General features: G+C 37.1%; 1 protein-coding gene across 2 annotated transcripts in view; it reads left to right on the top strand.

The window, feature by feature from the left end:
* LOC115438539 (diacylglycerol kinase delta) overlaps positions 1 to 24159 on the top strand; it is a 292835-nt gene that overhangs the window by 183105 nt on the left and 85571 nt on the right. For both annotated transcript variants that reach the window (XM_030162205.1, XM_030162204.1), the window contains exons 8-11: positions 5288 to 5390; positions 7508 to 7667; positions 7801 to 7909; positions 22166 to 22305. In XM_030162205.1, the coding sequence (XP_030018065.1) occupies positions 5288 to 5390; positions 7508 to 7667; positions 7801 to 7909; positions 22166 to 22305 (512 nt within the window). The remainder of the gene's footprint in view (positions 1 to 5287; positions 5391 to 7507; positions 7668 to 7800; positions 7910 to 22165; positions 22306 to 24159) is intronic.

The raw sequence follows: 24159 nt of genomic DNA, 5'->3' as shown, positions 1-24159 counted from the left end.
TATACGTCGATACACACCGAGTGTATACTGAATACAGTCTACTCTCGTTAAACCGCCCACCGTTATACCGCCATTTTCGCTCACCGCCGACCAAAACCATTGCACAAAAATCCCCAATGCATTATTCCATTAGCTACCGCCATTTCCGCCTATCGCCATCCGCCAGCCCAGTTCCATGCACAAACAACACTTATACCATTGATTTCCCGACCGTTATACCGCCAGCGTGATTGCCATCGAGTACACATAAATTTTAACAATGCACTGAAACAAACGCGCCAGACGCTGATCGCGACAAGCTACGAGTAGGTCTACGGAACGGCCACCGTTCATTTATCGCAGAACACTCAGTAGGTCAGGATGTCGGGAAGAGGACGTGGGATTAAGCCAAAGCCTCAAGATGATGGGGTGTCATTTCCCGACACGGTATAATAATGCTTAAAATGTTTCCCCACTTTAAATGATCCCTTACAACATAACAGAATCAAGATTTATTTAGAAACGCAATTAGAACAGGTTAACGGAGGCAGCATAGACATCATATAGTAAAGACATGCACATTATGGACGCAACCCGTTGTAACACCATTTTCGCTATACCGCCAATTTGGCCGTGAACGGAAGTTGGCGGTATAACGAGAGTAGACTGTATAAGGTTAAATTCCTTCTTTTGTTTACCTGCACCTCTACTTGTTTTATAATTTGCAAACTAACTTTAAGTGTACTTTTTGGCCCTTCCCTTCAAAGTTTTTTTTCTTTTTTTTTTTCTTTTTTTTTTTTTATGGGTCTTCTTGACTCCTGCCCCTCAAAAAACTCAAGGTTCTGTAAAGTTCACCCGAGTCATCAGAGTAATAGGATGGCACTTAAAATGGCAGCAGATATCCCTGAGGGAAAGAGAACGGGAAGGGCAGGTTGAAATGAGAAACGCAGGCAGTTGATGAATTCCTGTCAGATTCAGGGTTGCCGAGTCTGACCTGATGGTCCGACCGCCTCCAGCAACACGAGGACGCCAGGGTTTGGGGAGCAAGTCCACGAACGGTGCTCAATCCAGACTTCACATTTGCATTAAACTTTGGTTTCATTAGGTATTAAAAGTTATGGTGGTTTGTCCAAAGAAACAGTTGATAGAAGTTTAATATAATGTGCACAGCAAAAAAAACTCTTGATGTAAAATCTATTGGATCCTGTGTTGAGAATTAAACACAGAGAGACAGACATATTCCGTGTGTTTACATGACAATTTTTATTCCTGGTTTAATCTGATTAAACGTTAGATCCTATTTAAGATGCCCATGTAAACATCTTATTCCAGCTGAAAAAGAATAGTTCGGATTAAATTTAAATCTGAATAAAGTCACTGGTTTAATCCACTTTTTATTCCGAACTAAATTATTCCTCGAACATGTAAACCCTTTATTCTGTTTGGACTTTATTCCTGCCATTCTGCGCATGCTCGTTGTCTTGTCTTGTTGCGATGATGCACTCATTCTGCGCTGGTGGAAGAATATGCAATGCAGTCTAGTCTTAACAAACCGTTCCAGTGGGCTATTCTGATGGGATCTACCATCCTGGAAAACCCTGAAGGAATAGTTTACCACTTGTTTTTTATTAATTCTTTTGTCATGCACTAATGAGTTCGATAAGTGGCAAATCAGTTTGCACTGCAGTGCACCGATTGCCTTGTTCTCGCAGCCCTTCCGTTAGCTTAGCCTAGCCTAGCTTAGCATAATGGCTTCATTCCTATGGTCAGACGTAGCCAGGCTTTTATAGGTGATTTCAAGTATTTTATGAGTGATTTTGTGAAATTCAATTCTCCCTAATCAATCTGTGACTCTTAAGGGTTAAATAAACAGTACAAAAAAAACCTGCCTGGATTTAACCAAGTAAATATTGTAGTTCTAGTCCTTCCATGGGTAAGTACTGCAATGGTTAATAATGTTTCAGCTGTAACAGGTTATTTAGCTCTAACTCAGGGGTGTCAAACTCATTTTAGTTCAGGGGCCATATTCAGCCAAATTTGATCTGCAGTGAGCCGAACCAGTAAAATAATAACATAATAATATATAAATAATGTCAACTCCAAACTTTTCTCTATGTTTCAGAGTGAAAAAAGTTAATTTATGTTATGAAAAGGTTTACATCTATAAACTATCCTTTCAAAAGATGTGAATAACATGAACAAACTGAAAAAATAAGTAAAATTTTAACAATATTCTGCCTCAGTTTATCATTTACACATGTACATTATAACTTACAGATCACAGTGGATCTACAAACACACAAAACATTGAGTAACAGGCAGAATATTGTGAAAATTATACTTACTTCTCTTAAGACATTTCAGGTTATTCATATTTTTTGCAAAATTATACTTTGTTTTAGTGTAAATACATGAAAATATTTACATTTACAAAGAGAAAAATTTGGAGTTGTCATTATTTATATATTATTATGATAGTATTTTACTGGTTTCACCCACTTGAGATTGAATTGTTCGAAAAGGATTGTTAATATCTTAGTGTAATTTTTGCATTTCACAAATTCATCCCACGGGCCAGATTGGACCCTTTGGCGGGCCAGATTTGGCCCCCAGGCCGCATGTTTGACACCTGTGCTCTAACTGATGCAGTAAGTGTCCTCATGTCTCTAATGTCAAACAGTTTGGACAATGCCAGGATTGATCAGGATCATCAGGCTTGTGACAGAATGGTTCAGGGAGAGTGAGACATCATTTTCACACGTGGATTAGCCTCCATAAAGTCCAGACTCTAATTTGGGACGTGATGAAGACTTGATCCTGCGGTCTGATTCTCCATCATCAAAAATGAAAAATGAATGCAACTATGGATGGAAAAAATATGATGAAGCTTAATGTGACACTACGTAAGCATTATGTGGCAAAAAGGATGTCACAGTGAATGCCTCCTGTTATTGTTTTGTATCCCAGACCCCTGTTAGAAAAGAAACACCTGGAGTCAACGCGTCCCAATACTTTTGTCCGTATAGTGTATGATTTAGACCAGTGGTTTCCAACCTTTTTTGGCTCGTGACCCTATTTTAACATCACAAATTTCTGGCGACCCCAGACATTCAAAACGGAGACTTCTTTTTTTTTTTGCTAAAATTATTATTATTTTTTTTTTTTTCATGACTTGACCTTTATTGAGTTTTTCTTCTATGGAAAATAAAAAAGAGTAAAATAATAATAACTAAAAAAAAAAAAAAAAAATTAGGCTGTACATGCTATACATTTCCACACCTTATGCCAGTTATCAATGCCAGTACACTGACGACATGTGGACAATCGCAGACCAGACGAAACATTAATAATAATAATAATAATAATAATAATAATAATAATAATAATAATAAGGACGATGCCAATAATACACATATACATGGTTACAGCAGTCATTACTTATCACTAAGTCCAGTCCAAAATAAATTTGGTTTTGATCATGTAATAGTTTGCTATACTATGTTGCAAATAAACATTAATTTTAGATGACATTTAGTCTATATAATGTATATTATTATGGACGGAGGCAGAAAAGCCAGGTGTAGATTACTGCACAAAGTGAGAATTTGATTTTCCTTGGTCAGGATATGTACAGTCAGTCCAGCTTGGATTTACAAGGCTGACAATTAATACTGAACAAACAAGAACTCAAACTATGAATTATGAAAGAGCTGCAGCATCTGAAACTGACCACAATGAACATTTGACAGATAAACAGAACCACAGTGCTTCAGTTTCAGCTTCACAGTTTGCCATGTCTTTTATGTATTAGGATCGTCTTGCTCAACTCACCACATATTTTTTATTAGTGAATTTTTATTTTTGTTTTTATCAATTACTAGAATTTTCAGGCGACCCCGTTTAAATTCTAGGCGACCCCACGTGGGGTCCCGACCCCAAGATTAACAAAACACTGGTTTAGGCAATTATGCTATGAAGCTAACGATATGTAATATTTTGTTCCATGCAAGGTTATTATCGTTAACGAAAACTAACGAAATGACGAAAACTAGAATTGTAAAAACATTTTCGTCAACTGTAACAAATAAAAACTATAATTTAAAGAACAAAATTATAACTAACAGAAACTGTGTGTTTACAAAACTAAAACGTATAAAATTCTGGATAAAATTTCCTTCGTTTTCGTCTTTGTCAATGTCGGATTGATATAAAATCGATTTATTTCCTTCAATCAATTTTAGCTGCTGGCACCATATGATATTTAACAGCCGTCACTTCTGGTCATTTGTGGTTTCCAGTCGTCTTCTGGTCCCCACTCTACCTGATAACATGCAGACTAAAGTTGGGAGAAAGCAGCAGAGTCCTGTCTGGGATTTATTAGAATTCAGCAGTGAAGAACATAAAAGATATAAAGAAACTAAAACTAAACCAAAACTAAGCATTTAGAAAATAACGAAAACTAATGAAAACTAATAAAAACTAGCAAACCTGCTCTAAAAACTAATTAAAACTAACTGAATTACAGAAAAAAAGTCAAAACTAAATAAAACTAAACTATAATGACAAATCCAAAACTATTAGAACCTTGGTTCCATGGCAACATCAGTGCCTCCATCATGTTTTGTTTTTCTAATCTTTTCCTTGAGGCCTTCAGTTATTAAAAAAAGCAAAACCTCCTCTACTTTGATGCATCTGTTCCATAATGTTAGGGCCCTTCCAGCAAGTTTCATGAAATCAGGACGGTATCTTCCATAAAGACACAAACTCGAGTGATCATGTAACATCTTGGCGGAAGTAATAAAAGCGCCATAAAACAAGAAGTGGCATGAAAGGTCAAGTTCACTTCGGAATACTTGCTTGATGACGCTAAAAACACAAAGTACAAAGGGTGAATGCTGGAATGTAAGCAGTGCAGGGATCTACTTCGCTTCTGTTAATACACAGAGAGAAGAAAGGAGTCGAAGTCAGTCTACACACATTAAGCCTTTAAGGCACAAATTCAAACACAACTACACACATGTAACCTCACTCTGAGCCTCGGCTCTACTTAGCCGAGGCTGAGTGTCCTGAATATTTAGGGCAAATGGACACACATTACAAAGTCTAATGCCACAAGCACACGCACAGGCAAGAACACAAATAAATCAGAGTGGTATTTGTAAAGGTTATAGATGTGACATTTGGTGAGTTGCAGAGGGATGTAATGACCTTTCTACTTGTCCTGAAATATAGAATTACTACGGAGACGACTGACCGTGCTGTGTGTACGTGTGTGTGTGTGTGTGTGTGTGTGTGTGTGTGCTTCCAGGTCCACAACAGCTGTAAAGAACAAATGGGGAAGGTGTGTCCCTTGGGTCAATGTCGTGTGTCCATCATCCCTCCGACTGCACTCAACAGTATCGACTCCGATGGTAGGACACCACCGTCTAACGCACATATCACAGATCACATCCACATATCTCTGCTGTTCATGGGGCAAAGTTCAATAGTGTCACTGGTCGACCCTATAGTTGTGTAAAACGCACTGAGGGTGTGACACAAACACTGAACCTTGGATGTTTCTACTGTTTTATAGAAAAAACAAAAAAAACACAACTAGTAAAGCACTCGGAGAGAGCAGACTTCCACTAAGGCAGATCAGTTCCCCCGTTGATCACAAGCACAAAATTTAATCATTTGTTCTTTGTGCCAGTGTCAACATTTCCTGAAAATTTCATCCAAATGTGTCCAAAACTGTTTGAGTTATCTTGCTAACAGACAAACCCCGATGAAAACATAACCTCCGCCATTCCTTGGTGGAGGTAAAAACACAATAACTTACCTGAATATTTCCGTTTTCAGCTATTTTAGGGAGAGGCTTTCCAGATAAGAACAATACTTACGGTTGTTTTGATCTCCACCAAGGAATGGCGAAGGTTATTATCTCCACCAGGAGATACTGTGATCACTTTGCTTTGTGTGTTTGTGTGCGTGCGTGTTTGCGTGTGTTTGTTTGTTTGTTTGTTAGCAAGATAACTCAAAAAGTTATGGACGGATTTTCATGAAATTTTCAGGAAATGTTGATACTGGCACAAGGAAGAAATGATTAAATTTTGGTGGTGATCGGGGGGGTGGGGGTGTAGATCTATCTTGGCGGAGGTCTGCGCTCTCCAAGTGCTTTTCTTGTGTTTTCATTGGGGTTTGTCTGTTAGCAAGACAACTCATAAAGTTATGGAAGGATTTGGATGAAATTTTCAGGAAATGTTGATACTGGCACAAGGAACAAATGATTAAATTTCGGTTGTGATTGGGGGGACAGGATGGGAGGGACGGATTTTTTGTTTGTTTGTGTGTCTATTAGCAAAATAAGTCAAAAAGTTATGGAAGGATTTTGATGAAATTATCAGGAAATGTTGATACTGGCACAAGGAACAAATGATTAAATTTTGGTGGTGATCGGGGGTAGGGGGCTGATCTGCCTTGGCGGAGGTCTGCGCTCTCCGATTGCTTTTCCAGTTTATCCTGTGGCAGCGCTTTAATTCAGTTTATTTACATTCCTGAAATCGAGTTTCTGGGTTATAGTGGTTTTACCCCAAACACCAGATCTGCCGCCTAAATTCTCAGGTCAGATCCCATAAGTAACTCAACAAATCCTACACAGATCAGACTAATACTGCTTTTCCACTATGTGGTACCAGCTCGACTCGACTCGACTCGGCCTTTTTGCGTTTCCATTATGAACAAGAAAAGCACTTGGAGAGCACAGACCTCCACCAAGACAGATCTGCCTGCTCCCCCCAATCACCACTAAAATTTGATCATTTCTTATTTTCATGAAAATCCGTCAATAACTTTTTGAGTTATCTTGCTACCAAACAAACAAACAAACACGCACACATGCACACAAAGCAAAGTGATCACAATACCTCCCGGCGGAGGTATAAAAAAAAACGGACCTGGAATCTGGTACCCGGTACTAGTCTTTTGGTATCACCTCCGCTGAGGTTCCAGGACTGGGGACCAGACACTAAAACGTGACGTGTAAACACTGCAGACCACTGATTGGTCAGACAGTTTTCTCTGTGACCCGCCTATTTACAAAAAACAGATGCGGAAGTTGACAGTAAATATAGCGGTAGGTTAATCCACATGATGACAGCCCACAAAACTACAGCATGGCGGGTCGAGGAGATTCAGTCTTTGGTGGCCGATGTAAAAATTCAGTGTGAGCTTGACAAGACAACACGCAATGAGTGAGTTTATCAGCAACGACACGGATCGCTATGACGTCCAGGTACTATAAAGTCAGTAGTATCCTGTAATGGAAACAGTCTCCAGGAATAGGACCTGGTACTTGAGTCGAGCCGAGCCGAGTCAAGTCGAGCTGGTGCCATACAGTGGAAATGTGGCATAAATTCTGACTAAGCACAAACATAAAAATGTGATACATATCAAAAATAGACTCTGTCCATTTCGCAACAGCATTACACATCAGAATAAACTCTGTCCCTTCTTATAACAATAATACATTTGGAAACTGTTCCTTCAGGCTTCTGGAAGGCCACCTCAGCATCCTGCTCAAGTCCTCTCCTGGTCCTGGTCAACTCTAAGAGTGGAGACAACCAGGGGGTCAAGTTCCTGCGCAAGTTCAAGCAGCTCCTCAACCCGGCTCAGGTGTTTGACCTGATGAATGGTGGACCGGAGCTCGGGTACGTTTTTACGCCAAACCACAGATATTCTCGAGGCAGTGACAACAATACACGTCTTCTCTAATTGTAACCGCTTTCCCTTCTTTTGTGTTTTTCTTGCCCGTTTTTCATCCCCCTCTTGTACTTGGCTCAGTCTGCGCCTTTTCCAGAAGTTTGTGACGTTCCGGATCCTGGTGTGCGGAGGAGATGGCAGCGTGGGCTGGGTGCTCTCAGAGCTGGATAAACTCAGCCTACATAAACAGGTGAGACGGAGGTGGAAGAAGAGGCGGAGAGGGTGAAGGGATGATGATATCATCCTAGGGTAACTGTGGACAACAGATGAAAACACAGAAAGACTTAGAGTTTAGAATATTTGTCGGTATCTTGGTTTTTATTTAGTGTTTCAGTTTGGTTTTGATATCAGTAGTTCTGGTTTTTTTTTTTAGTTCGTTCATGGTTGTGCATTTCATCAGCAGGCATTTCGATAATCATCAGGTGAACAAACATATACACACCCATGCTCGAAAAGGAGCAGGATGAAGAAAATCTTATTTTTCCTGCCCCCTTCTAAATAATAATAGCCTTAATGGTTAGCTATACACAACTAGCTATAAAGTCATACTGTATAAACTCAGACAAACCAAACAAAACACATCCAAAAAGTAGAAAAGCACTCAGAGTGCAGACCTTCACCAAGGCAGATCTGACCCCCCCATCCCCACCCCGAGCACCACCAAAATGTAATCATTTGTTCCTTGTGCCAGTATCAACATTTTCTGAAAATTTCATGAAAATTCATCCATAACTTTTTGAGTTATCTTGCTAACTAACAAACAAACAGACAGACAAACAAACAAACCCTTGCAAAAAAAATATAAGGTAACAAGATATTGTTCTAAGCTACGGGTGTATCAAATTGGAGGCTAATCGGAGTCGTTCTGAATTTTTTATGAATTTTTTTTTTATGAATTGAAAATTGCTCAGTGATAAGAGATAGGAAAATTTGTGACCTTGAACTTTGGCCTACTTGGGCCCAAAATTGAATTCATCCCAGGGCCTAGGTGTATCTGTAGGTAAAATTTGGTAAAGATGATTGTAATAGTTTTCCCGTAAAGTTGCTAACAAACAAACAAACAAACAAACACACAAAGCAAAGTGATCACAATACCTTCTGGTGGAGGTAATAACACAAAATGAATACAAAACCAATACAAAACCAAGTGCAAAACTACATATCCAGGAAGTACAAAACAAGCAAAACATAGGTAAATATATACCTGATGAAATGATGCAAAACAATTATGATACCAGACCAAAATAAGCAAATAAATATGTTACAAGATGCAAAACAAATACAAAAAAATGTAAAAACTTATAAACAATCAATCAATTAAATTTTATTTATATAGCGCCAAATCATAACAAAAGTTATCTCATGACACTTTGCATATCAAGTTGGTCAAAACCAGACTCTAAGCCAAAACTATAACTAACTATCCTAATTATAACTGTTCATATAATCTTATTGTTTGGTCTTTATATACTTTTTTCAGTTGGAATATGTTTTTCCAGTCCTTCAGCTCATTATAAAGAGAATTCCAGAGTTTAACACCAACCACTGGTGCTTGAAATGACCTTTCCTTCTATGCTCTTCATTCTCTGAAGTAAAGACAAACATTTTTTGTAATTCAGCTGGTAGTACTTTACTTTTGGCCCTAAACATAACAAGTAATGTCTGTAGCTTAACTAGCTCTTGTCATTTCAATAATCCATAAATAATAAATAATAAATTAGTGTGTTCCTGATAATCTGCTGTATGGATAATCCTGATAGCGCTCTTCTGTAGGAGATACAATGACTTTGTGTTGCTCTTATACGTGTTACCGTAAACTTCCACACAGTAGTTGATATATGGTTCTTTGTGGAATTGAAGTTTTAGATTTTTAGGGATGTATGGGTTCGACCCCAGCGCTGGCCTCCTTTATCCATGTATCTCCAGGTCCTCCGGCTGCTCCCTACACTCCAAGGACATGCACCTCAGTAGGTTAAGGGCTTATTTATGATTTATTATGTATTTATTTAAAGATTTTTATTATGTAGAAAATCAAGGTCAGTGAATGATGACCAAAAAGAGTCACATTAAAAATCAGTCCGAGGAGTTATGTCAAACTTATGAACATTGTCTATAAATGAAGCTGTTTTACCTGCAGGTTAGCTTAGTCTGAGTTTAGCTTAGCACCATCGTTAAAAAAAAATTACCATATGTGACTGTTTAAAGATGTAAAATCAGGAATGAAATTATGCAGATGATAGAACATCAATGTTGAATATGAGATGAGTGAAGTAATAGACACTAGTCGCTTTTCCATTGGACATCTGTGCAAAAACTTTGCCAATATTTACTAAATGTCAAAAAATGTGATGATTTGTTTAGTTATTATCGCGAAATGACACAAGAAGTCATTCCATAAACATGGCGACAAATGTAAATATGGTGTTGATTTACAGATATATTCATTATTATTATTATATAAGAGTCCTCTATCTTGTACTAAATTAAAAAATGATCGGGTTTCCTGGTGTGTCCACACATGCCGTGACATGTTTCTTCTTCTTCTTCTTCGCTTGTTGTAACGTTCGTCAACATCCGTTTTTTAATTCACCTGACTCTAGTTACATAAAAGGTCTTTCCATTGCGTGATATATGGTTCTTTATGGAATTGAAGTTTTAGATTTTTAGGGATGTGTGGGTTCGACCCCAGTGCTGGCCTCCTTTATCCATGTATCTCCAGGTCCTCCGGCTGCTCCCTACACTCCAAAGATATGCACCTCAGTAGGTTAAAGGCTTATGTATTATTTATTATTTATTTATTTAAAGATTTTTATTATGTAAAAAATCAAGGTCAGTGAATGATGACCAAAAAGAGTCACATTAAAAATCAGTCCGAGGAGTTATGTCAAACTTATGAACATTTTCTCTATAAATGAAGCTGTTTTACCTGCAGGTTAGCTTAGTCTGAGTTTAGCTTAGCACCATCGTTAAAAAAAAATGATCGTATGTGACTGTATGAAGATGTAAAATCAGTAAATGAAATTATGCAGACGATAGAACATCAATGTTGAATATGTGATGAGTGAAGTAATAGACACTAGTCGCTTTTCCATTGGATATCTGCGCAAAACTTTACCGATATTTACTAAATGTCAAAAAAATAGAAGTGCTAATGTTGGTTTTTCCATTAAATCACAAATGCGATGATTTATTTATTTGTTATTGCAAGATGACATGAGAAGTTATTCCATAAACATGGCGACGAACGTAAATATGGTGTTGATTTACAGATATAGTTATTATTATTATTATATATTACCCCTCTATCTCGTACTAAATTAAAAAATGATTGGGTTTCCTGGTGTGTCCACACATACCGCAACATGTTTCTTCTTCTTCTTTGCTTGTTGTAACAAAGGTTCTAATAGTTTTGGATTTTTCATTATAGTTTAGTTTTATTTAGTTCTGACTTTTTTTCTCTAGTTCAGTTAGTTTAAGTTAGTTTGTAGAGCAGGTTTGCTAGTTTTTATTAGTTTTCATTTTTTTCCTAAATGCTTAGTTTTAGTTCAGTTTTAGTTTTGTCGTATATTTTATCTTTTTTGTCGTCGTATTCAAATAAATCCCAGACAGGACTCTGCTGCTTTCTCCCAACTTTAGTCTCCATGTTTCCAGGTAGAGTGGGGACCAGAAGACGACTCTAAACCACAAGTGACGGACCGTAAAGTGTCGTATGGTGCCACCACTTAAAATTGCTAGAGCGAAATAAATCACTTTCTTATCAATCTGACAGTGACAAAGACGAAAACGAAGGGAATTTTATCCATAATTTTTATCCGTTTTAGTTTTGTAAGCACACGTCACATTTTCAGTTATCGTTTTTTTCTTTTGATTATAGTTTTTATTTATTTCAGTTAACGAAAATATTTTTTCAATCCCAGATTTCGTTATTTCGTAATAACCTCGGTTGTAACGTCTGTCAACATCCGCTTTTTTAATTCACCTGACTCTAGTTGTGAAAAAAGATCTTTCCATTGCAGTTTTGCATGATATACCATTTGCGCTATGCCCAAAAACCACCTCTTGCCAGTGCAAAAACTTTTAATCGCAAAATGAGACTTTTGGCGAAATTGTCCTTTTTTCATTAGGTTATATTCTTGCAATTTGAGGGTCCGTGGAAAAGCGACTGATGTGTCTCAGGCTGTAGATGAGGTTTTCCAGGCAGAGAAGGAGAGGAAGCTACAGTAGGATTCACAGGGGCAGCATGACATGCGACTCACCTCAACTAATTCTTGAACGCTGCGCAATTAATTAGAGTTAAGGAACACCGGGTCACGTTACACGGCTCTAATTTGTAATCAGCCCGGATGATTATTTTCAGGTCGTGATACTTTCATTAGTTAGTTTAACATGTTGAAGCCAAGGATCATCCAGGCCTTTGTCTCTACTCATTAAGATAAAGCAGGGGTGTCAAACTCATTTTAGTTCAGGGACCACATACAGCTTAATGTGATCTAAAGTGGGCCGGACCAGTAAAATAATATAAATAATTGGATAAGAACTTTTGAGTGAAAAAAGTAAATTCCGTAATGAAATTGTTTACATCTACATATTGTACTTGAACATAACATGAACAAATATGAACAACCTGAAAATTCTTTAGCAAAATCAGTGCAATGTTAACAATATTACGCCTTAGTTTATCATTTATACATGTGAATCACAACTTAGAGATCACAGTGGATCTACAAATACACAATACATTAAATAACAGGGAGAATATTATTAAAATTCCACATACTTCTCTTAAGACATTTTAGATATTCACATTTTTTGTAAAAGGCTAGACTGTAAATGTGAACATTTTTGTGTAATTTTACTGTTTTTACACTAAAAGAGACAAATTTACAGTTTTCATTATTTATAGGTTATTATGATAGTATTTTACTGGTCTGATCCACTTTAGACTGAAATGATCTAAAATGATTTGAACACCCTTGATTGTTAATATCGTCAGTGTAATTTTTACATTTCACAAATTCATCCTAGGGGCCAGATTGAAACCTTTGGCGGGCCGGATTTGGCCCCCGGGCCGCATGTTTGACACCTGTGAGATAAAGGATGCAGACTTTTTTTATTTTATCAGCTGTTTTTTCCATCTATGAGAGAAAATGCGTCGTATTAGGACTTGAAAATGTCCGATCACTATCTTTCAGAACAGAGAAAGTTGATATTCGTTTAGCTAGCTACACTCAACAAAAATATAAATGCCCCACTTTTGTTTTTGCTCCCATTTGTCATGAGCTGAACTCAAAGATCTAAAACTTTTTCTGTGTACACACAAGGTTTATTTCTCTCAAATATTGTTCACAAATCTGTCTAAATTTGTGTTAGTGAACACTTCTTCTTTGCTGAGATAATCCATCCACCTCACAGGTGTGGCCTATCAAGATGCTGATTAGACAGCAGGATTTTTGCACAGGTGTGCCTTAGGCTGGCCACAATAAAAGGCCACTCCAAAATGTGCAGTTTTATCACACAGCACAATACCACAGATGTCACAAGTTTTGAGGGAATATGCAATTGGCATGCTGACTTCAGGAATCTCCACCAGAGCTTTTGCCTGTGAATTGAATGTTCATTTCTCTACCATAAGCCATCTCCAAAGCTGTTTCAGAGAATTCATGAAGAAGACTGTGCGAGGAAAATGGTGGTCACACCAAATACTGACTGGTTTTCTGACCCCCCTGGACCACCCAATACAGTAAAAGTGCACATTTTAGAGTGGCCTTTTATTGTGGCCAGCCTAAGTCACACCTGTGCAATAATCCTGCTGTCTAATCAGCATCTTGATATGCCACACCTGTGAGGTGGATGGATTATCTCAGCAAAGGACAAAGGAGAAGTGCTCACTAACACAGATTTAGACAAATTTATGAACAATATTTGAGAGAAATAGGCCTTTTGTGTACATAGAAAAAGTTTTAGATCTTTGAGTTCAGCTCATGAAAAATGGGAGCAAAAACAAAAGTGGGGCATTTATATTTTTGTTGAGTGTATATTATAAAAGTTGACATTAGTTTGTTCAGATTTCCTTGTTGGCGATACATCACCAGGGTACAACAGTAGCCTTAGGGTTGTTCATTTAACCACAAAGACATGCGCACACACACACACACACACACACACACAAACACACAAACACAAGTAAATGAGAAATTGATTGATATTGATTATGTCTGCTGCTGATCGATAAAAGTAGACGTTCTTGTGCAAGTGCAGCTCTTCATGACCCCACACATGACTCAGGGTCACACAGAAAACCACAACAGTTTCACACGCACACATAAGCAAAAGAAATATGCATAACATACTGTATATTATAATAATATAATAGTATTGTATAATCGCGGAAAAAATTATTAAAACCATCAAAAGTCATCAAAAACAATGGTAATAAAGTGCAATTTTAACAATATTATGCCTGTATTTAAATGCTTTCTGCCTATCCAATCCATAATGCACATGTATTAATGATAACCTAAATGATAAGTTGAGGCATTATATTGTTAAATTTGCACTTATTTTTCTTAAGAAATTTCAGTTTTTTCACTTTGCAAATGCAAATATTTTCATAGTTTAATGGAGTTTTTTGCACTAAAACAAAGAAAAACATTTTTAGTTGTCATTATTTATAGGCTGTTATGCTAATATTTTACTGGTCCAACCCACTTGAGATCAAACTGGGCTAAATGTGGCCCTTGAAAGGAAATCAGTTTGACACTCCTGGGTTAAAGGGTTAAATACAGTCGCGGAAAAAAAATATTAGACCATCAAAAGTCATCAAAAACAATGGTTATGCACTCCAGTACTAACTCCTGTGTGTATTATGTGACTAAAACAGAAAAGAAAACATGGAATGCCTAAAAGCATTGTCTTTGTCAGGCTAAATGTGGCCCTTGAAAGAAATTCAGTTTGACACCCCTGGGTTAAATACAGTCGTGGAAAAAATTATTATAAAATTATGTTATGAAAATATTTACATTTACAAACTATCTTTTAACAGTAATATGTGAATAAACTGAACAAATATGAACTTGAAATTTCTAAAGAAAATAAAGTGCAATTTTAACAATATTATGCCTGTTATTAAATGCTTTCTGCCTATCCAATCCATAAAGCACATGTATTAATGATAACTTAAACGATAAGTTGAGACATAATATTGTTAAATTTGCACTTATTTTTCTTAAGAAATTTCAGTTTTTTCACTTTGCAAATGCAAATATTTTCATAGTTTAATGGAGTTTTTTGCACTAAAACAAAGAAAAACATTTTTAGTTGTGATTATTTATAGGCTGTTATGCTATTATTTAACTGGTCCGACCAACTTCAGATCAAACTGGGCTAAATGTGGCCCTTGAAAGAAATTCAGTTTGACACCCCTGGGTTAAAGGGTTAAATACAGCTGCGGAAAAAATTATTATAAAATTATGTTATGAAAATATTTACATTTACAAACTATCCTTTAACAATAATATGTGAATAACCTGAACTTGAAATTTCTAAAGAAAATAAAGTGCAATTTAACAATATTATGCCTGTTATTAAATGCTTTCTGCCTATCCAATCCATAAAGCACATGTATTAATGATAACCTAAACGATAAGTTGAGACACAATAATATTAAATTTGCACTTATTTTTCTTAAGAAATTTCAGTTTTTTCACTTTGCAAATGCAAATATTTACATAATTTAATGGGGTTTTTTGCATTAAAACAAAGAAAAAAAAATTTAGCTGTCATTATGTATAGGCTGTTATGCTATTATTTTACTGGTCCAACCCACTTGAGATCAAACTGGGCTAAATGTGGCCCTTGAAAGAAATTCAGTTTGACACCCCTGGGTTAAATAGAGTCGCAGAAAAAATTATTATAAAATTATGTTATGAAAGTATTTACATACATCGCTCTCAACTGGTTTGTTTCCCAGCTCCTTCAAACAGGCCATCATAGAACCTAAACTAAAGAAAACCACACTGGACCCCACAGACTTCAAAAGCTACAGGCCCATTTTAAAGCTCCCCCTATTGGCCAAAATCCTTGAGAAAGCAGTGTCTAAACAACTTACAGCTTTTCTGGAGACACACCAGATCTATGACACTTTTCAGTCTGGGTTTAGACAACGCCACTCAACAGAAACCGCACTATTAAAAGTGTCTAGTGACATCCTGATGGCGGCTGACTCCGGGAAATCCACGGTCTTGGTCCTGCTAGATCTCTCCTCGGCCTTTGACACAGTGGACCATACCATAATGATTGAGAGACTGAGGGACCTGGTAGGGATGTCAGGTCCTGTGCTAGACTGGTTCTCCTCTTACCTGACTGGCAGAAGCTTCACTGTGTCAATAAACAACTTCCAATCTGACTCAGCGGATCTACTGTGTGGTGTGCCCCAAGGCTCTGTCCTGGGACCAGTGCTATTCTTACTCTATGTCCTCCCACTTGGCCACATTATCCGACAGTATAGTGATGTCTCCTATCATCTATTCGCGGATGACATCCAGATATACTGCTCCTTTAACTCCTCTGAGCCCCACAAACTGAGTTCCTTAATCAACTCCTTGTCAGAGCTGAAGCAGTGGCTAAATGAGAACAGCCTCCAGCTGAACTCCAGCAAAACAGAGACCCTCATCATTGCCCCGGATAGTGCAATCCCAGGGATCAAACATCACCTTGGAGACCTGAGTTCCTCGGTAAAGACAAAACTGAGGAATCTGGGTGTCATCTTTGACCAGGACATGTCTTTAGAATTCTACTCCAAACACCTAGTCAAAAACTGTTTCTTCCACCTACGCAACATCTCCAAACTCAGATCTATGGTGTCCACAAATGAGCTCGAGATGATCGTTCACGCTTTTGTATCTTCTCGCTTAGACTACTGCAACAGCCTGTTTACATGCTTAAACAAGAAGGAGCTGGTCTGTCTACAGTTTGTCCAGAACTCTGCTGCCAGGCTTCTGACCCGCACAAACAGGAGAACCCACATCACTCCCATTCTTAAATCTCTCCACTGGCTCCCTGTTCTATATCGTCTTCATTTCAAAATTCTTGTGCTAACTTTCCGGGCTCTACATGACCAGGCCCCTGCATACATTGCTTCCCTGATCCAGTCCTACAGCTCGACTCGCAGCTTGAGGTCTTCAGGACAGCACCTGCTGATGGTTCCACGCACCTGTTTTAGCACACGCGGTGACAGGTCTTTTAAAGCTGTGGCACCACGTCTATGGAATGACCTGCCTCTACACCTATGGTCCATGGACTCTGCAGAGAGCTTTAAGAAACACCTCAAAACCCTCCTGTTCAAAAAGGCTTTTTAGTCTCCCACCTGACCCAGGGCCACCACAGACTGATTACACTCTATGTATTCATCATAAAGTACTCCATGTGTCATCCCCCCCCCCAGTCTCTCTATATCTCTATCGCTCTCTCTTTTCTCCTCCTTTACTCTCTCTCTCTCTTTAACCCCAACTGGTCAAGGCAGACAGCCATCCTTCAGGAGTCTGGGTCTGCTCGAGGTTTCTGCCCGTTAAAGGGAAGTTTTTCCTCGCTACTGTCACCAATCACAAGTGTTTGCTCCTGAAGGATTCTGTTGGGTCTCTGTAAACTTAATTTGATTCTGATTTGAATTGATAAAGCACTTTGTGACTCTGTCTGTGAAAAGTGCTCTATAAATAAAATTTACTTAAAATTTACTTTACATTTGCAAACTATCCTTTAACAGTAATATGTGAATAACCTGAACAAATATGAACTTGAAATTTCTAAAGAAAATAAAGTGCAATTTTAACAATATTATGCCTGTTATTAAATGTTTTCTGTCTATCTAATCCATAATACACATGTATTAATGATAACCTAAACGATAAGTTGAGGCATAATATTGTTAAATTTGCGCTTATTTTTCCTAAGAAATTTTTTTTTTTTTTTAGTTTGCAAATGCAAATATTTTCATAATTTAATGGGTTTTTTTGCATTAAAACAAAGAAAAAAAAAATCATTTTCATTATTTATAGGCTGTTATGCTATTATTTTACTGGTCCAACCCACTCGAGATCAAACTGGGCTAAATGTGGCCCTTGAAAGGAAATCAGTTTGACACCCCTGGGTTAAAGGGTTAAATACAGTCGCGGAAAAAATTATTAGACCATCAAAAGTCAACAAAAAAATGGTTATGCAATCCAGTACTAACTCCTGTGTGTATTATGTGACAAAAACATACAGAAAAGAAAACATGGAATGTTTAAAAGCACTGTTTTTGTCAGTACAATTCCATAGATATTGATGTAAGAAATTAAGTGATTTTGGTTATTATCAAGAAAACATGGAGAATAGATAGATATAAGCTCTGAAATTAAACTACTATGAGCAATTTTTGTTGTTATCATATTTGTCCAAACAGATGTACCTTTGGTTGTACCAGGCATTAAAATGAACAAGAAATTGAAGAAAACAAGAGGTGGTTTAATCATTTTTTCCATGACTGTATATATATAAATAGGTGTGCAAAAATATTGTTGTGTGTAATTATAATTATACGGTTATGAGGTGGAATCAAACAGTGTTTCCCTAGCAGTCAACATTAAAATAGACTCCTTTCTGCACATTTCTTTTATTTTCTCAAGCTACATGTCTTGCTAAAAATGTTACATCAATATTAATATGTATTAAAGATATTGTTATTGAAGGTGGGATGAAATGAAAACAGGTGATTTAATGTAATCTTAGAGAGAAAAGCTGCCTGTTCGAAAAGCCTCTCACAAATGGCAGGTTTTTTTCTGCATGAAACAATAGATTTTGTGATTCTTTTAAGCTCCTTCTTCAGGGGTTTAATTTAAGCCTTCCCGTTTCTGACAAAAGAGAAGGAGATTATAGATAAACGTTAACGACTGGTCATTAACTTCTCTTTTCATGGCCACATGATATGTCAAACTGTGGATTGTGCAGAAGTGGTATCCCATGATAATGTGCATAAATTCAAGTAGATCTCTTCACCATCATATTTCCATTTTACACAGCAGTTAAATAATGGCACAGGCTTCAGCTGAGAAAATAACCAACCTTATTTTTATATTGGATGAGCCACTATATTTGACAAAAAAGTTGTTTTTCAGCGAGTAATTCCTAGTCTGAAATCTGTTTTTCGTCAAATTTCAACTCCTCCATATGCATTGCAATGTATTATTTGCTGGGAAGTCTGTATTCTCCTGCCAAACATCAGAAACATATACAATCCCATGAGTGAGTTTTGGGAAAAAAAAGGAGACGGAGGCGGCAAAACACACATATTGTTGTTTCAGGTAGATGTACAAATGTTTGAGTCAAAAGTAGAAGTACAGTAAGAAAAACAACCACCTTGATGAACATTTCCACCTGATTTTATTCTTAGTAGTTTAACGAATATGAGTAAAAGACTTTCCTAATATCGTTAGCCTCATAGAATAATTACCTAAGTTATGTACTCTATGGACAAAAGTATTGGGACACGTTGAATTCAGGTGTTTCTTTTCAAACAGGGGTCTGGGATACAAAACGATAATGACAAATGTTACAATATAAATTGGTTTAAACTGTTGTCTTTAGTAGTTTTGACTTTAGATGGTTTTCTCTCAACATTGATTTTTGTTTTTTTGTTCTTTATCCATGACTATGATTTTAAATGTTCTATCTCTAAATTTCTAAAATATTTTTTTATGCTCTGACTGAAAATAATAATTTTCTACCACAACTAACAAGAAAAATCTCCCATTAAACTTTAAGGAAATATTAATGTTTATAAACTAGATGGACAAAAATATTGGGACACATCATGTCTACAGCTGTAAGATGTCCTGTTCATGATGATTTGACATACGCTACCAGTCAAAAGTTTTAGAACACCTCAATTTTTCCAGTTTTGTATTGAAATTCAAGCAGTTCCAGTCCAATGAACAGCTTGAAATGGTACAAAGGTAAGCGGTGAACTGCCAGAGGTAAAAAAAAAAAAAAAAAAAAAAAGGTAAGGTTAAACAAAACTGAAAATAATGTACATTTCAGAATTATACAAAAAGGCGAACAAGGAATGGGTTAACAACTTAAAGACGTTCTGCAGCAATGGAGGTTGATCAAGCCTCGAAAGTTGGTGCTACCAATTCCTATAGGTGTCCCAACGTTTGTGAATTACTTCCAACCCCCTCTGTCTACAGAAAAGTAGGGTTGGACTGTTATAGAAGACGAATTGTGGGACAAATTATGTAATATTATTCAGAAAGGCATCAATAGTCAGCAGTGGAGGGAATTTGATTGGAAACTCAAGACCAGATTTTTTCATACTCCTTTGGTTATATCTTATTTTGTCAAGGATCCATCTACAGTTTTATGCTGGAGAAATTGTGGTAAAACAGGTGACCATACACACGTATTTTGGGACTGTCCGAGCTTGTTTATATACTGGAAAAATATCAAAGAAGAAATTGAAAGAATTGTAAAAAAGAGAAGTCCCTTCAAATGTTTTGTTCTATTTACTTGGAGTCATACCGGTCAATGATTTTAATGCAGAGCAGAGATATATTTTACATGTTTTACTATTGATTGCTAAAAAAAATAGTTACAGTAAATTGGAAGAGTGTCAAATCACCAACGGTAATAGAATGGAAACAAAGACTGAAACAAGTGTACACTATGGAAAGAATGACTGCATCATTACAAATGAAAATGGATCTTTTTAAGCGGAGATGGCACATGGTCGAAGACTATTTGTATAATTAAACTTTTTGGGTTGTTGATGAGAATTGCTCTCATAAGCCCTGACATGAGGTGTTTTGTATTTATATAGATGTGTGCATATGTATACAAATATATGAATATTTCGAAATTTGGCAATGTATCTATAGATGTAGTATAATATTTGTAACAATAATAATACTATGTGGTGTAATTTATTTATTTTTTTTTTATTTATGTCTTGTCTCAGATGTTTTGTTTTGTTCTGTTTTATATTGTGCAAAAATTTAAATAAAAAGTTTAAAAGAAAAAAAAAAAAAAAAAAGTAGTGTTGGAATACACTTTGGTACCATACCATTGTGAGCATTATTTGAACCGTATTGTACTGCAGAAAGTAGTGTGTTACTATAAAAATGGAAAAGAGGAAAAGGCAATTAACGATAGAAGAGAGACAGACCATCAGAACACTTAAAAATGTAGGTCTGTCCTACAGAGAAATGTCCAAGAAAGTCAAAGTGTCAGTAAGTCCACTTTCCTCAGAAACTGGGGGAAATGCTGACAGGAAGAGGTCTGGCAGACCCAAAAACACAACAGAATCAGAACACAAGTTTCTGAGAGTGAACAGCTGGAGTGATAGGAGACTCACAGGACAACAGCTTCAAGCACAGTGAAGATAGTGGTCGTAGTAAGCAAGACTGAGTTTCAACTGTGAAGAGAAAACTGAACAGTTGCAGGTTTGATGGGTCGAGTTGCAGCAAGAAAGCCATTGCTGAGACTTCAGAATAAGAAAAAGAGGCTTGGCTGGGCCATGAAACACCACCAGTGGACTACTGAAGACTGGAACAAGGTGTTATGGACTGATCAAACCTGCAACTGGAAGTCGAAGAAAAATAAGTGCAAATTTAACAATATTATGTCTTAATTTATCTTTTAGGTTATCGTTAACCATTTCATGCATACTGGTCACTACAGTGGACAGCTATTCTACAGCTGTTCTCTTGTATATTCATGGATTTTGTTGTTCTTTTCGTTGTTGTTGTTTTTTTTGTTTGTTTTTTACACATATCTTTATTAAAGTTTTAAGACACTACATATCTTTTCTGGCATGAATTGGTAACATTATGTAGATCTCTCCTGAGGGTAAACCCCCAAAATCACAAGCCCTCCCCATAGTTTTCACACAATTTATCAGTAAATACATGTTTCTGTGCGTCAAAAATTAAACGTGTGGTGTCCAGCCGAGTGGACATTTTTGCAACTTCATGAAAAATAGGTTCATAAGAATTTTTTTTTCATTATTATTTTTTTATGTATTTTCAAAATTTTTAAAATTATTATTGTTATTTTTTTAATTATTATTATTTATTTTTCAGAAGAAAATTTTTAATCGCATTGTTTTTTTTCATGCCTAAAGAGGAATAAAAACACTCTTGATTAAGGTTCTCGTAATTCATGCATGAAAGGGTTAATACGTGCATTACAAATTGGATAGGCAGAAAGCATTTAATAACAGGCATAATTTTGTTAAAATTACACTTTATTTTCTTTAGAAATGTCAAGTTTATATTTGTTCAGGTTATTTACATTTTGCTTGTAAATGCAAGTATTTTAATAACATGATTTTATAATTTTATAATAATTTTTTCTGCCACTGTAGTGTATGACTTAGTCCATTTTGAGGCTAACTATGGGTTTTGTTTCTGTGCAGTGTCAGCTCGGCGTGCTGCCTCTTGGCACTGGAAACGACCTGGCTCGTGTTCTGGGATGGGGAGGCCTCTGCGACGACGACGCTCAACTCCTGCAGATCCTGGAGAAGCTGGAGAGAGCCACCACCAAGATGCTGGACCGGTAAGAACACCCCCCACCCCCACCCCCCCACCCTACACACACACACACACCTACATCATCACACAGTGTTTTCATATCCGTGTTTACTCTGTGCTTCTGGAGCTTGGATTTCCTTGTGGATTCTAAATCGCCTGCAGTGGGAAACGTGAGCGTGCCTTGTGCGCGTACGCCTCGTGTGCTGCTTTTTCTTAAAATAAATTGGAAGAGAAAAATCCCAGATGAGCAAATTAACTAATGCTCTGTTTTGATCTCGTCTTCCTAAGAGTAATTTATTTCACAAGGACGGCTAAAAGGAGCAAGCTACAGTCAAAGTGATAAAAATAATTAGCCAGAAAGGCTGATGAAAACATGTTTAGTTTTGTTTATGGTTTCAGAAAACCTGCATAAAAATAACTCCGTACTCATAAAGCAGCGCTGCACGATTTGCTGCCACACTGTAAGATAATGTTCCACTTTTACAGAGAATTAATTACACCACATTATGATAGAAAAGCTTACACTCGCACGGTTTAAAGACTGTTTTATTATTTTATTTTCGCTTGTTTAATCAGGTGCAATTAGCCTAGGAGTCAGATTTTCAGCTATTTATTTAATTACATTCTCTGCCTTTTGTAAGCAACATTTACTTGTGTCGTTTGTACAGTTCAGCATTTGTCTGTTTTTGCCTTTATCTCCTACTGCTTCACTTTAAATTCAGTACCGTCGGTCTATAAAGAATGAGAAAAAGAACAGACCTGACCACTGGAATGTGAAATGAATATAGACTCAGCCGTGTGTTCAAACCTTAGGGGATGCAGGTGATTTAACCGCCCGTGTTTGACGCATAGTGTGGGTTTTAATGTGTCGGTTTCACAGGTTGTGTTGTGTAGTCGTCACTCGGTCCAAAACAGGTAGAGATGGGAGCCTTTACTGCAGCCCAGAGGAATGTGAAACTGTGAGCACATGCCTAAATGCACGTGTCAAACTTCATGTATTTATAGTATGTTCTACAGCAACTGTGGACAGTAGGAAATAGAGCTGCACAATATATCGTTTGAGCATCGTCATCGCAATGTAAGTGTGCGCAGTAGTCACGGCGCAGGTCCTGCAATGGAGGAGGCAAATGAACTCATTCCGTGCGTTTACATGACAACTTTTATTCCTGGTTTAATCTGAATAAACGTTAGATCCTTTTGAAGATGACCATGTAAACACCTTATTCCAGTTGAAAAAGAATAGTTCGGAATAAATTTAAATCTGAATAAAGTCACTGGTTTAATCCACTTTTAATTCCGAACTAAATTATTCCTGGGACATGTAAACCCTTTATTCCGTTTGGACTTTATTCCTGCCATTCTGCACATGCTCGTTGTCTTGTCCTGTCACGATGACGCACACATTCTGCGCTGGCGGAAGAATATGCAATGCAGTCTAGTCAACCCAAACCGCTCCAGTGGGCTATTCTGATGGGATCTACCAGCCTCTAAAACCCTGAGGGAAGAGTTCATCACCTGTTTTTTTTTATTAATTCGTCATCCACTAATGAGTTCGATAAGTGGTCTAAACAGTTTGCACTGCAGTGCACCGATTGCCTTGTTCTCGCAGCCCTTCCGTTAGCTTAGCTTAGCCTAGCTTAGCATAATCGCTTCATTCCTATGGTCAGACGTAGCCAGGCTTTCATGGGTGATCCGTAGTATTTTATGAGTGATTTTGTGAAATTCAATTCTCCCTAATCATGGCCATGTGACTTACTGCAGGAATAAAATCTTGGGAAATAAAAACTAATGCAAAGCTAAAACGGTAAAGCAAAGCTAATTTAGCGCATGCATCCCTTCCAACAAAAAGATTTTGCAACTTTCGTCAACACAACAGTCC

Source organism: Sphaeramia orbicularis, chromosome 18, assembly GCF_902148855.1.
Source record: "Sphaeramia orbicularis chromosome 18, fSphaOr1.1, whole genome shotgun sequence".
Classification (NCBI taxonomy): Eukaryota; Metazoa; Chordata; class Actinopteri; order Kurtiformes; family Apogonidae; genus Sphaeramia; species Sphaeramia orbicularis.
This window is presented reverse-complemented; position numbering and strand designations above follow the sequence as displayed.